Below are 13168 nucleotides of genomic sequence, written 5' to 3' on the forward strand. Positions count from 1 at the left end.
TTTTCTGTTAGTGGGTTGACGGTAAGGACTAAAATAGAATCAATTTTCTAATTTCAGGAACTAACCTAGGAGCAAAATTAATTTAGGGACCAAATTGAGAAATGACTCAAAATGTAGAGACCAAAAGTGCATTTACGCCTAAAAAATATTATTTTTGGTTATGTCAAAAGTTAGAAAAATAAATTTATTTTTTTGATAAATTTATTTTTTTCACAAAATATTCTTATTAAATATAATCTGTTATAAAAGAGAGAATTTTGATTCATCAATAAATTTATTATTTATTTTTTTCTTTTGCCTCCATAGATTTATCAAGATTCTTTCTTTTTTAAGTTCTCTCCAAATAATTAAATATAAAGAAATAAAATTCAAATATTTTATTGATTAAAATTCAATTTAGTCTATTGATTAAATTTGTCCTTAAAATTTAGTTTTTATTAATATGTTTATATATATAACTGTGGGAGGACGGGAAACCGAGGACAATAGCATGCAAACCGAAGACAAGAACAAATGGGAAGAGGTCATGACAAAAGGGGCACACCTTGGACGGTTTTGTCAAGGAAGCCTTAAAACAAACATGATAACGCAATCACAAAACCCGAGAAGATCGACGTGCCTAAGGAACCCAAGGATACAAGTACATTCCTGGAAGGGCCGAGGTCTGGCCATGAAGACCACTAGACACGTGACTAAGGAAAGGAAGAAAGGTTTGTCATTGACTAGGTGAAAGAAGGGTACAGATAAAGCATCTATCGCCTCTGCATTTAATACTTTACATCCACTTAGATAGTCATATTAATGGTGGAATGACCTTTGAATAGTATCATCACAGCTCACAACCTAATAAAGAAACATTCTAGTGAAGCCTTGATGGAACAAGTATCTGAAGAAAAAGCCTTAGCTGCCCAAGTGGAAGGCCAGGATGCAATCTGAATGACTATATAAAGGACAGGGATCTCTATAAGAAAGGGGATCAAGAAAAAAAAAGCAAAAAAGAGAGAAAGTGAGAATATTGTAGTTCAAGAACAAGTGTTAACCTACACCTTGGCCTAAACCGATGAGCATTATTGTATTAATCCCAAACATAAGTTGTTTTACTTTGCCTGGCTTATAGATGTTAAACATACATTCTAATGTCACTTAATAGAGTTGTTAAAAAGGGTAAACAAGGTTGATTGAGATGTCATCTCTATAAATTAATTGAGGAGTTGAAGAAGTCTTTCTCTTAGAAATAGAGACTTTTTCACTTAAAAAAATCTCTTGAAGCAATCCACGGGAAAATCTTGTGAGGTTGAAATCTTACTTGTCCAATTTTGGCCCGTCACAATAACCATCCTAAATAGTACTCATTATGCAACAAAATTTATTAAATGAGTTTTTTTTTTTTTTTTTTTTTTAGCAAAATTTTTTCAATTTCAACTAAATAAGTTGGTTCATGACTATTTAATTGAATTTACCTTTTCTTATTTATCTTCTTCTTCTTCTTCTTCTTCTTTCTTTTTCTTTTTTTTTTTTATTTTTTTTTTTTCAGGGAATTTTAAGCCGGTCAGATAGGCTCAGAATCTCCGGTTGCAGAGTTATTTCTCTCCTTCACAATTCCACAAACAGCTTACGAGCAATAGCAGAATCACAAAAACAATGTCAACCTATCTTCCTGAGGAAGTGGTGATAAACATACTCTCACGCCTACCCCCAAAATCCCTCATTCGATTCAAGTGCGTCTCCAAAACCTGGCTCTCTCTCATCGGAACCCCAGATTTGATCTCTCGAAACCTCATCAACCACTCCACTCTCATCTCTAAATCCGAAGACCCCAATAACCCTCTCTTCGTCCTCGTCAAAGCCACAGACAAAATCGACACCTCGAAGCACACATTCTCGTTCCTATCCTACGACAACCTCGATCCAGAATACACATCCGAAGTCATCCTTAACCTCCCACAACCAAACCATGGTCTCAACCTCGACATCGTCGGTTCCTCCTCCGATGGTCTCCTCTGTCTCTGTTTCGCAAGCACCATCTACCTCTGGGACCCCACCACCTCATCGGTGCTCGAGCCTCTCCCTCCTATATCCCCTCGCGAAATGGTCAATGTCTACTTCCACAGTGTTGGGTTCGGATTCGATTCCGTATCCAATGACTTCAAGGTCGTGAGGCTTCTCAATGTTCAGTTCAGGTCCGCGACCAATTTGCTTCATATAAGTCAAGAAGCGGAAGTGTATAGCGTGAGCGGTGGTACGTGGAGGCAGCTGGATCCTCAGGTCGCGCGCGTGCCTTATGGGATTCATACACAGTCGAGGGCCACAATGTACTTGGATGGAAACTTTTTCTGGTGCGCGACACCGCTTCCATTAGATAACAATGAGGACGAGAAGATTGTTCGCTTCGACTTTGCCAGTGAGGTATTCAAGTCTACTTCATTTCCGGACGCTAGTGTTATTGGGGATTACTCCAGTTGGAAGACGACTCTCACCGCGCTGAACGGGTCTATTGCTATGCTGGTTTATCCTTTTGGGAAGGAGGTGGAGATGTTGTGTTTTGATATATGGGTTTTGTTTGAATTTGGTGTTAGGGAGTCGTGGACTAAGCTTATTAGAATTGGACCCTCTTTGGATTTGGAAAGGCCATTGGGATTTTGGGGGTATGGAAAGATGTTTATGGAGAGCAAAGAAGGGCAGCTGGTCTTGTATGATCCTTCTACAAACACAGGCAAGATTTTTCCATTTGATGGGCTTAAGGGATCGTTACAAGTTGCTCTCTACACTGAGTTTTGGGAAACAAACGAGGAAACAAGCGAGGATGACGGTGGTGAGGTCCAAGAGGAGGTGAATCAATGAGGTGTGGTTCAATTGTGCTGCCATCTTTTATAAAATTGTGGTCCTAAACATTGGTTTTGAGTGTTATCAATACATTATTGTGTTAAATTTGATTTAAGAGCCATTTTGTTGACATTAGCTGGTTTGATGTGGATCAATAAAAAGTTATGATATTAGATGGCATTCATTCATATGTAATGTAAAGGTTATTAGGCAGAAATCAAATTGGTGGAATTTTATTTAAAAAATTGGTTTAAACACTATATACTCAATCATTCATAATATAATTGATGACATGAAGTTGAATTAAATAGAACTAAGAAAATAAAGTAATTGCTTGTTATTCGTTGGCTTTGGCCTTGGGAAGATTATGTTCAAGTTGTTTCTATTCCTTTTCACTAATTATATTCTTTTCACTGATTATACTCCTTTTCACTAATTATCATTGGCACAAGTTGTTTCTATTCCTTTTCACTAATTATAATCTTTCTATTGATTGGCTTAAAAAAATCATTTTGTGTATGACAATTTGGACATGAAATTTCCATATAATCTTCTTGGGAACTTATATTTTATGTTGATCATAAAACATTATTTGTCTTTGAAGGAGTTTTTTTATTATTTTGATGGACGCTATCTAGTACTAGTGGCTTATATATAGTTAGTGCCTTCAACTTCTTTTAGTTTTCCTTGTTTGACCTTGGTACTTACCTAATACCTATTAATTTTTTTTTGATAGGTAAAAATATGTGCATTCAAAAAACACTACCTTATGCAAAAAACATAAGGCAGAGAGATAAGTACACAGGGAAGAGAAAGAGAAAAAAGAAAAAAGAGGAAAATAAACTAAGAACACAGAAGGGAACTAAGAAACATAGGGAGAGAATCACTAGAGGTGAGTCCCCAAGCCCTAGACCAATCGAATAGAGTGCCACTAAGAGAGGCCAAAAGCTGGTCGTCTGAGCTTTCCATGTCCTCAAACGTCCTCCTATTGCGTTCCCTCCAGAGACACCACATCAAGCATAAAGGAGCTAAATTCCAAATGCTAGACGAATGCTTTCCAAGCCAATTCCACCAACTGAAAAGAGTATCCGCAATCGATCTAGGCAAGACCCAGGAGAACCCAAAAGATCTAAGAACCAAACTCCACAGTCTAGAAGCCTTTCCACAATGTAAAAACAAATGATCCGCCGTCTCCCCATTACTGCGGCACATTATACACCAATCGACAAAATCCAACCCTCTTCCCCTCAAATTATCCCCTGTAAGGATCCTATCCCAAACAGCAGTCCACACAAAGAAAGAGACACGCCGAGGAGCCTTAACCTTCCAAACCCCTTTCCAAGGGAAGATGATAGGCGCGGAGCTTCTCAATTTATTGTAAAACGAACGAATATCAAAGACCCCGTTCTTTGTCAACTTCCATCGCATACGATCTACATTTTCGGTGTGAGGAAGATTGGAGCCCAATGTTCGAAGAAAGTCATCCACTTCACGCATCTCCCAATCATTAGGACTCCGAATAAAACGAACATTCCAGCTTCTCCGCTCCTCAATCCCTAACCGTTCAAGAGAAGAGGCCACCGATGCCTCTTTATTTGATGCAATCCCATACACGCTCGGAAAAGACAACTGAAGAGGAGACTCCCCACACCAATGGTCAGTCCAAAGCTTCACTCTATCCCCCACCCCTACCTCAAAGTAAGTATTCTTGCTGAAATCCTCCCATCTCATGCGGATACTTCTCCACAAGCCACACCCATGCGCCCCTCTACCTAGCTTGGACTTCCATCCCCCCCAATCTTCCCCAAACTTAAGGGCTATGACCCTTCTCCAAAGCCTTGTCTCCTCAATCCCAAACCTCCATAACCACTTCCCTAGTAAAGCTTTATTAAAGGTAGTTAATTTCCTTACCCCTAACCCACCATTATTCAAAGGTGCACACACCTTGTCCCATCCCACCAAATGAGGCTTGGAGTCCCCCCACAAGAAATCCCTTTGCAACCTCTCAATTTTATTGGCCACATGCGTAGGGATGGTAAAAAGAGACAGATAATAAGTGGGAAGACTAGACAAAGTGCTTTTAAGCAACGTTAGTCTTCCACCTTTTGACAGATACAACTTCTTCCAACCGGCCAACTTACGCTCAAAATTCTCCAAGATAGGAAAACAAACAGTAGGTCACTTGAAGGACGCCCCCAAAGGCATACCAAGATAGGTCATAGGCAAAGATCCAATCCGGCATCCCAAAAGCTCTGCTAAGACATGGATATTAGGAACCTCCCCAATAGGAACCATCTCACTTTTCAGCACATTAACCTTAAGGCCTGTCACTGCCCTCGAAAACAAAGAAGAAGCATCCGAATATAAAGAATCGCTCCTCATCGCATCGCAAAACGAATCGTGTCATCCGCAAACAATAGATGCGATACACAAACCCCCTCCCCTTTGTCTACCGTGAGCCCTAAAACCTCGAATTAAACCAGCCCCTTCAGCCTCTTTGCAAGGCATCTTACCGAGAACCTCCATCAAAATCAAAAACAACATGGGCGACAAATGGGTCCCCCTTGTCTCAACCCCCTCCAACTCCCAAAAAACTCAGCTGGCGTCCCATTAAACAACACCGAGAATTGGGCTGTAGATATGCAAGTGCGGATCCACCTACACCACCTCACCCCAAATCCCATTCTCCTCAACAAATCAAGAAGAGTCTCCCAATTCACATGATCATACGCCTTCTCAATATCTAATTTGCAAATAACCCCCGGAGACTTACTTTTCACCCTACTATCCACACACTCATTAGCAATGAGAATCGAATCAAGAATCCGTCTACCACCCACAAACTCGTTTCCGAGACTCAGATATCAACTGATCCAAAACCTCTTTCATGCGATTTGCCAGCACCTTGGCCAAAATCTTGTAGACACTCCCCACCAAACTAATAGGTCTAAAATCTCGAATATTGGAAGCACCATTCTTCTTAGGGATTAAGGCTAGGAATGTTGCATTTAGAGATTTTTCAAACTTACTGTGTTGATAAAACTCTTCAAACACAGCAAGGACATCTCTTTCCACAGTTCCCCAACACTGGTGATAAAAAGCCAGAGAGAAACCATCAGGACCTGGAGCTTTATCTCCTTCCATCTCTTTAACAACTCGAAGGACCTCCTCCTTTTCAAACCTCCGTTCAAGCCAGTCCCTCTCCAACTCCTCTATCTGAACAAACTCCAATCCTTCCACGAAAGGCCTCCACTCCTCTGTCTCCTTGTACAAATTTTTATAAAACTGTACAGATTGGTCAGCCATCTCGGATTCGTCTTCATAGGTAACCCCATTCACTTCCAACATACTAATATGGTTATACCTTCTCCGAGAATTGGCCATCTTGTGGAAAAATTTGGTATTGTTATCTCCTTCCTTAATACAAAGCATCCTCGATTTCTGTCTCCACGAAATCTCTTCCAAAGAGAGAAGATTCTGAATTTGGGATCTCAACCCAGCCCTCTCACCTAACTCCACTTCAGAAAGACCATGCTCCCCTTCCCTAACGTCCAATAATCTCAAAGCCTCCAATAATTGGTAGTATCACCCTGGCAATTCTTTGCCAATTAATTCTTTGCCAATTCTTTATTTCTAGGATCCTTTTATGGATATTTTATGTTGGTAGTATCACATCACTGCTTCCTTTTCGAAGTTTTAGATCTTTTTGGTTTTGTTTTGTTTTGATGAATCAGTAAGAGTTTTATTGAACACCTCAAGAACAAATGATACAAGAGCAGCATATTATAGATTCAGCAGGTAACCTATACTGCAGAGCCAGAGCTGTGACACAGCAACAGAACAATGTTTATCTAAGCACAAAACCACAGTAGGCTATACTCACCTAACATAAGCCATATTAGGCAAACAAGACTGCAACTAATATACAGATGTAGAATCAGTTAATTCTAACTCAACCGAAATAATTTCAAGGCAGGGAATGGGGGGCAGGGCATAATTGATCTCCCATCTGCAGAAAGGCACTCTGTTTAACACTGAATTACAGTTGAACTTATTGCTCTTCATTCTTCCTTTAACATTCTTTTTAATAATTCCAATGAGCTGTTCTTCAGTATAGATCTTCCCCTCATGTAAAAAAACACTTCTTTGTTCCCACAACTGGTAGACATTAGCCCACCAAGCTAACTTACATTGCATGGTTCTGAACACCCTCCCTTTTAGTTGAGTAGTAGTGTAGTACTCCAGTTTACTCATTACTTCCAGTAAGTCTTGGCATCTGACACTAAGCAAAGGCCCATGATGTTATCCCAAATTCTCTGGGTGATTGAGCATGGAAAAAAGAGGTGGTCTCTATCTTCAATAATAGACCTGCAAAAAAAACACATTCTGTCCACAGCAAGCCCCTGTTGAAGCATTCTGTCTTTCGTTGGGAGCTTATTCAGGATAGCCATCTGACCAACAAAGGAGTGCCTAGGGATAGCTAGTCTAGACCACAACAGATTCCACCATTCAACCTTTAGCTCTTTCTTTTTTCTTTTTTATAGAAATGAAATTTTAATAAAACCACAAAAGGCAGGACAAGCAAAACCGAAAAGGAAGCAATCCCTCAATCGAGGAGCTGTTCCTCCCTGATAAATTTACAACAACATCAGGAACAAACAAAACATCAAGACGTTTGCACTAGAAGACTTTAGGGACTACTTGGAAAGAGCATGGGCTGCTTTATTTGCTTCCCTTGGTACCCAGTTAAACAAAATGGTTGGACCTTGAGATGCCTTAAAAGAAGTATCAACCATAATAGCTTCAAGTCTCCATCAGCTTAACTTTTCTGGATTCTTCAAAGCATTCACACAATTTTTTGAGTCCCCTTCAATCACAGCTCTTGGAAAATTATAACTTCCTACCAGATGAGTTGCCCAATTAAAAGCTTCAGCTTCTGCTTGGAGAGGGAGAGTGGCTCCAACCTTTTTTGGGTGGGCAAAAACCAACCTTCCTCTACAATCTCTTGCCACAGCAGCGATTAAAGAACAATTATTCCCCACTGCTGGCAGCTGCATCAACATTTACTTTAAACCATCCTTGAATTGGAGGACAATGGTACAGTGCCTCTATGGTGACTATTCCAGCCAGACCACTGAATCACCTGCCAATGCTCAAGATATATTTTCTTCAACCTGTACAAAGGTTATAGTAATCTAAGACTCTATCCTCATGGAGGGATTTGTTTCTGCATCTCCATACAAAATCTATAACCAAGGCACCATATAATAAAAAATCTCACTCTCTCTTGGTCATCTGAAACCCATTCCTCAGGAGGGTCAAGCAAAATTTCCACAAATTGCATTGTTGAATTTACCTGATTTCTATCCAATTCTAAAACCCCATGGACTACCAAACCATAGGGCTCTAGATATGTGACATTCAACAAAAATATATAGTGAGGATTCAGGAGAGTGACCACACAAAGAAGAAGATACATCTGGTTCTGTCGCAAACCTGCTCAGTTTTTCTTTTGTGGGAAGAATGTCCAAAGCTACTCTCCAAAGCATTATTTTAAGTCTTTCATGAATCTTTGATTTCCATATCCTTCCAAACACTGGAGGTGGCCACTGTGGCCTACTTGATGCCTCTCGATTAATAGTTTCCCAATACGCAGATCTTACTGAGAAAGAGCCATTCACAGTTTTGGTCCACACCTGCTTGTCTTCTTGATTGTATGGCCTGATGGGAATATTTAGAATATTAGAATAGCCTTGACAGAGTCTCCATAAAACAGAATTTTCAACAAACCAACCTCCCAACCCAATTTAGATTGATTCATTAGATGTGAAACCAACATACATACCTGAGTGCTATCTTGAGATCTCAGTCTTGGTTTATACTCTTGAAGGTCTGAAATCCACGGATCCTCCCAAACTAAAGTATTTTCACCATTCAGCACTACCTTACAAGCACTTTCCAGCAATAATTTTTTTTCTTTTTCAGTGCTTTTCCAAGTCCTTGAGCCGCCTTTTGATGAATTTTCCCAAAGCCAATTTCTCCCAACTTTATATTTGCCTGTAAAACTTGGACACACCAAAGCCAATCCTTATTAGTCAAAATCCACCAAACAAACTTTGCAAGCAGGGCTAGATTAAACTCTAAGAGAGATCTAAATCCCAGCCCCCCATCTTTCTTAGAGCAACATAATGATGCCCAAGCTTTTGGTACAAAGAAGTTCTTTGATTCAGACTTCGGATTCCTCCAGAATTTTCTTATCAGGGCCTCCATCTTGTCACAAATCCCTTTGAGAATTTGGAAGACCATCATAGAGTATGTTGGGGTGGCTTGAGCTACTGAGGAAATAAGAGTTGCCCTTCCTGACTAAGATAGGCTCTTGTTTTTCCAATTCCCAATAATAGACTCTACTTTTTCCTTTAAGTAGGAATAATCTTTTTTTCCTGTTACTTTGACAAAAACAAAGGTACTCCAAGATATTTAGCTCCCTGAGAGAGCTTCCTCAACCCCCAAAGGTGCTTAACCTGATGGAGGAATTGTTGGTGCACCCATTTTAAAGCAAAAACTCCTGACTTATCCAAATTAATTCTTTGTCCTAAACACGCAAAATAAGTATTAATACAATTCATTAAGGCATTAATCTCTCCCATTTTTGTGTTGCTGAAAAGAATTACATCATCCGCATAAAACAACTTTGAATTTTCTGGAGCTTAGTATGAAACTTTAACCCAATTGATTTTCCTGTTATTGACTTCTCTATTAATCAATCTTGCAAGAACTTCACTTCCCATTATTAATAGATATGGAGATAGCAGATCACTTTGTCTTAGACTTCTGGATGGAGAGAAACTATCTCCAATGCCCCCATTTTAACAGTAGAGAAAACTTAACAGTTGATATACACTAATGAATCAATTTTATTACTTGCTGACTAAATCCAAAATTACTCAACACTGCTGCAAGGAAAACCCACTCCATTTTATCATATGCTTTTTGGAAGTCTAACATGATTCCCAGGTACCCCTGCTTCTAATTTGTGTGCTTAAAACAGTGCACAGTTTCCTGAGCCAACACTACATTTTCCCTAATATTTCTGTTAGGGATAAAAGCATCTTGAGCCAGATCAATCAGCTTATGCAGTAGAGGTCTTAATCTAGCCACCAAAATCTTTGTGATTACTTTGTAGCTGAAATTACACAGGCTTATTGGTCTGAATTGAGCAAAGTTACATGCTCCCTGCGCCTTGGGGTTCAGAGTAATGTACATTTGATTTAACTCCTTAAGCATCCGTCCTTCTCCAAAAAAACTTTGGACTGCTTCCACTAATTGGCTGCCCATGAAACCCCAGTAATGCCTAAAGAATAGGCCTGGCATGCCATCTGGCCCAGGGGCTTTTAATGGATTCATCTCAAAAACAGCACTCCTAATCTCATCTCCAGTGGGGATTCTAGCAACCTCTTGTTCAACTTGGGAAATACAAGGAGAAATAAGACTATCCAAATCACTAGGGAATTGGGGGTTTGAAACAACTCTTTAAAGTGATTAACAAAATATTCATCAATCTCCTTTCAAGTGTCAGCACAATCAAATTTATGAGAGGAGGTAGACCATAAGGCTCTGCCTTCCTGTTTCAACTCAATCAAAGGAAGCTTGCTCTGAATGCTTACAAGCTTGCTCTCCAGTGTATGTGTGTGTGTGTTTTTTTGTTTTGTTTTTTCCTCACCCTGCATTGTTGGTTCAACAGGTGTGCAAGGAGTGTTACTGGACATCATCATGGTGATGTTATATTTTGATTCAGGCTTCATTCTTTGGTAATATAATAAAGAGGTACACCTAGAGTGCTAATTAGAGCTGCTTTCAGTATGGTATTAGTTGTACCTGTTTGTTTTAATGATTTTCTGTTGCCTAGCTAAGATTGGTGGAGCACTATTGAAAGTATTTCCTATCCTTGTATAGTTCATACTAATCTTAAGCATCCTTCCCATCCCCCTTAAGAAGTTTCATTGTTTGTTTGTTGGGATTCTTTTTATTCCTCCCTGTTTCTTTATGTTTTTAATTTTGCTTAAGCATGAGCAAGATAATAGTAGAGAGAAAACCGTTGGCTTTTTTGTGGTCTGCCACATGAAGCAATGATTATTTTGTACATTGGATATTTGCATAATACCTCTGACAATATGTGCACTCTGATGGAATCCACATGATATAAGAAGGGAGGTTTCAAAGCTAATGGAAAGACTTCTTTTCCTTTCCATTGCGCTATCTGCCTAAAAACTCTAAAGAGCTAATGAGCATTGGGGAAGCAAAGTATGGACAAGTTTGGATGCAGAGGGTCAAGGATCAATCTATGATATCATATGCTAGAATTGACCAACAAATTAGAATTATATATTTTTTTTCATTATAGGTACAATGCTAACAAAAGTGCCGTGAGTGCTAGGAGAAAGACAATGACTTCAACTATACAATTCATGATATACTGTAGAGATTCAGCCATATATATATCTCGTAGCATCGAGTACTCAAGTGGGTAAAATTCACCTGTCAAGAGAATAAATTTTTTTTTTTTTTTTGGGTATATTGTGAGAAGAGAAAGATATTGTGATCAGAAAAAGATTATGAACAAACTTGGGTTGAGAAACAACTAAAGCATTTAGGGCTAGAGCACATTTTCATATGAAATGGGTCACACCATTGGCAGTTCTATGGTTTAAGAAAAGCCTGGATTTTGAAATTTTCTTTGCCTGTTAGAATGATCAATACCCTTTATTTTTTACTTCAACCCAAATGGCATGATACTCATGCATGTAGACTATCAGACTATGTGACTGTTTTCTTAAGTAGTTACGTACTTGCTGAGTGGTGACTGCTTTCTTAAGTATACAACTCACCAATGATAACTCAAAATTCAACGGTGGAAGCTCTTGCTGTTGTTTCTGAAAGGGGAACACTTTATATCTTATAATAACTGATTTCAAACATATAGTTTGCGTGCCAGAAAATTAATTTCTTTGGTAAATATCTTTTCTATGGTTGTTCTCAAGGAGGATTGGAAGTCCATAACTGAAGGAAGTCCTCTATTTTTTGTTTATATAGTAGACACATGTTTTCTTGATAAATAAAACATACTAATTACTGATGCCAAGTTTGGAACCGCTGTACAAAGGGTCCATTTTCCATACTGACCACTAAGTATATAGTCGACACAAATGTATCTTCTACAATGAACTTATCACAGCATCCATAAAAATATGACCCAAATTCTGGTAAATTATGCTCAATCCTAGCTTGCCGGCAAGGCAAGCTTGGTCATCATTGAAATGGTCATATATGGTTAAGTGTCCCCCATTGTTTAATGTGGTGTTTTTGGAGAGAGAAATAGTAGATGTTTTGAAGATAACAAAAGATCCATACCAGACCTTAAGTTATTCTCTTTAGAACTTTATTAGATTGGTTGGTTGCTTTGCAAAACCAATCATTCTATTCTTTCCTTGATTTTCTTGATTCTTGTAATTTTGTACTTGATTAGTTGACTCCTATACACTCTTTGTGTACTAGGTTGTCCCATTTTGACATCAATAAAACTTATTACTTACCAAAAAAAAAAAAAAAAGATTCAGTTTTCAGTTTTTGTTGACTTGTTTAGCGAACTTTGATAAAGAATCGTTTGGTTATATATTCTGATTATTTGGTTTTTGCTGATTTATGGTGCCACTGAGCCCATTATTGGGTTATCAGGTGAACATTGATCCGAAAAATAAGTCTGCTTTTTCACTACTATGCAATTACACTATTTTACCTGCCAAAAAAAAAAAAAGAAAAAAAAGAAAGGAAGAAGAAGAGAGATATGAAAATGCATCTTATGGTTTCTAGTGGTTTCTATTTCTATTTTTTGTGAGAGTTTTCTTTGAAATATTCTTTGACAACCTCATGAAAAGAAAGCTACTTGTTTGATAAAGTAGAACTGCATGTCACTGAATTCCCTTGCTTTTTGAATATGTACTGATTCTATCATTGTAATAATGCTGCAAGGAGCAGTAAAAGGATGTGGATCAAAAAACATGAGGACAAAGGCTTCACTAGGTTTCAAATCCATCTTCCTAGTCCCATTTAATCAAATCGGCAGTTTGCTTGCCCATCTATCTGCTTCTTGTAAAATTAGTTCTGCAATCTAGTTCAGTTAAAGCATGGTTTTCATTGACTTAACAAACGTTAGAAATTTTATTGGTTTAACCAGACCAGAAAAGGAGCCAATTCTTGCCAAATCATAAAAGTAGAGGTTAGAGAGTGTAATTGTATATAATAAAGAATTTTGGCAAAAATGTGTTTTTCCCTAAAATTTGGGTTAGGT

The 13168-nt window shown here is 38.5% G+C and overlaps 1 protein-coding gene across 1 annotated transcript; it reads left to right on the forward strand.

Annotated features, from left to right (window-relative positions):
* Positions 1-1560: 1560 nt before the first annotated feature.
* On the forward strand, positions 1561-10842 carry LOC142614820 (F-box/kelch-repeat protein At3g23880-like). Its single transcript, XM_075787456.1, has 2 exons — positions 1561-2842; positions 10565-10842. The coding sequence occupies exon 1, from the start codon at positions 1642-1644 to the stop codon at positions 2839-2841; it is 1200 nt and encodes a 399-aa protein (XP_075643571.1). The 5' UTR covers positions 1561-1641; the 3' UTR covers position 2842; positions 10565-10842.
* The last annotated feature ends 2326 nt before the right edge of the window (positions 10843-13168 follow it).

Source organism: Castanea sativa, chromosome 11 (assembly GCF_040712315.1).
Source record: "Castanea sativa cultivar Marrone di Chiusa Pesio chromosome 11, ASM4071231v1".
In the NCBI taxonomy this organism is placed as follows: Eukaryota; Viridiplantae; Streptophyta; class Magnoliopsida; order Fagales; family Fagaceae; genus Castanea; species Castanea sativa.

Coding starts and splice junctions, on each gene's coding strand:
- LOC142614820 (XM_075787456.1), top strand. CDS start 1,642: ATGTCAACCTATCTTCCTGAGGAAGTGGTGATAAACATACTCTCACGC.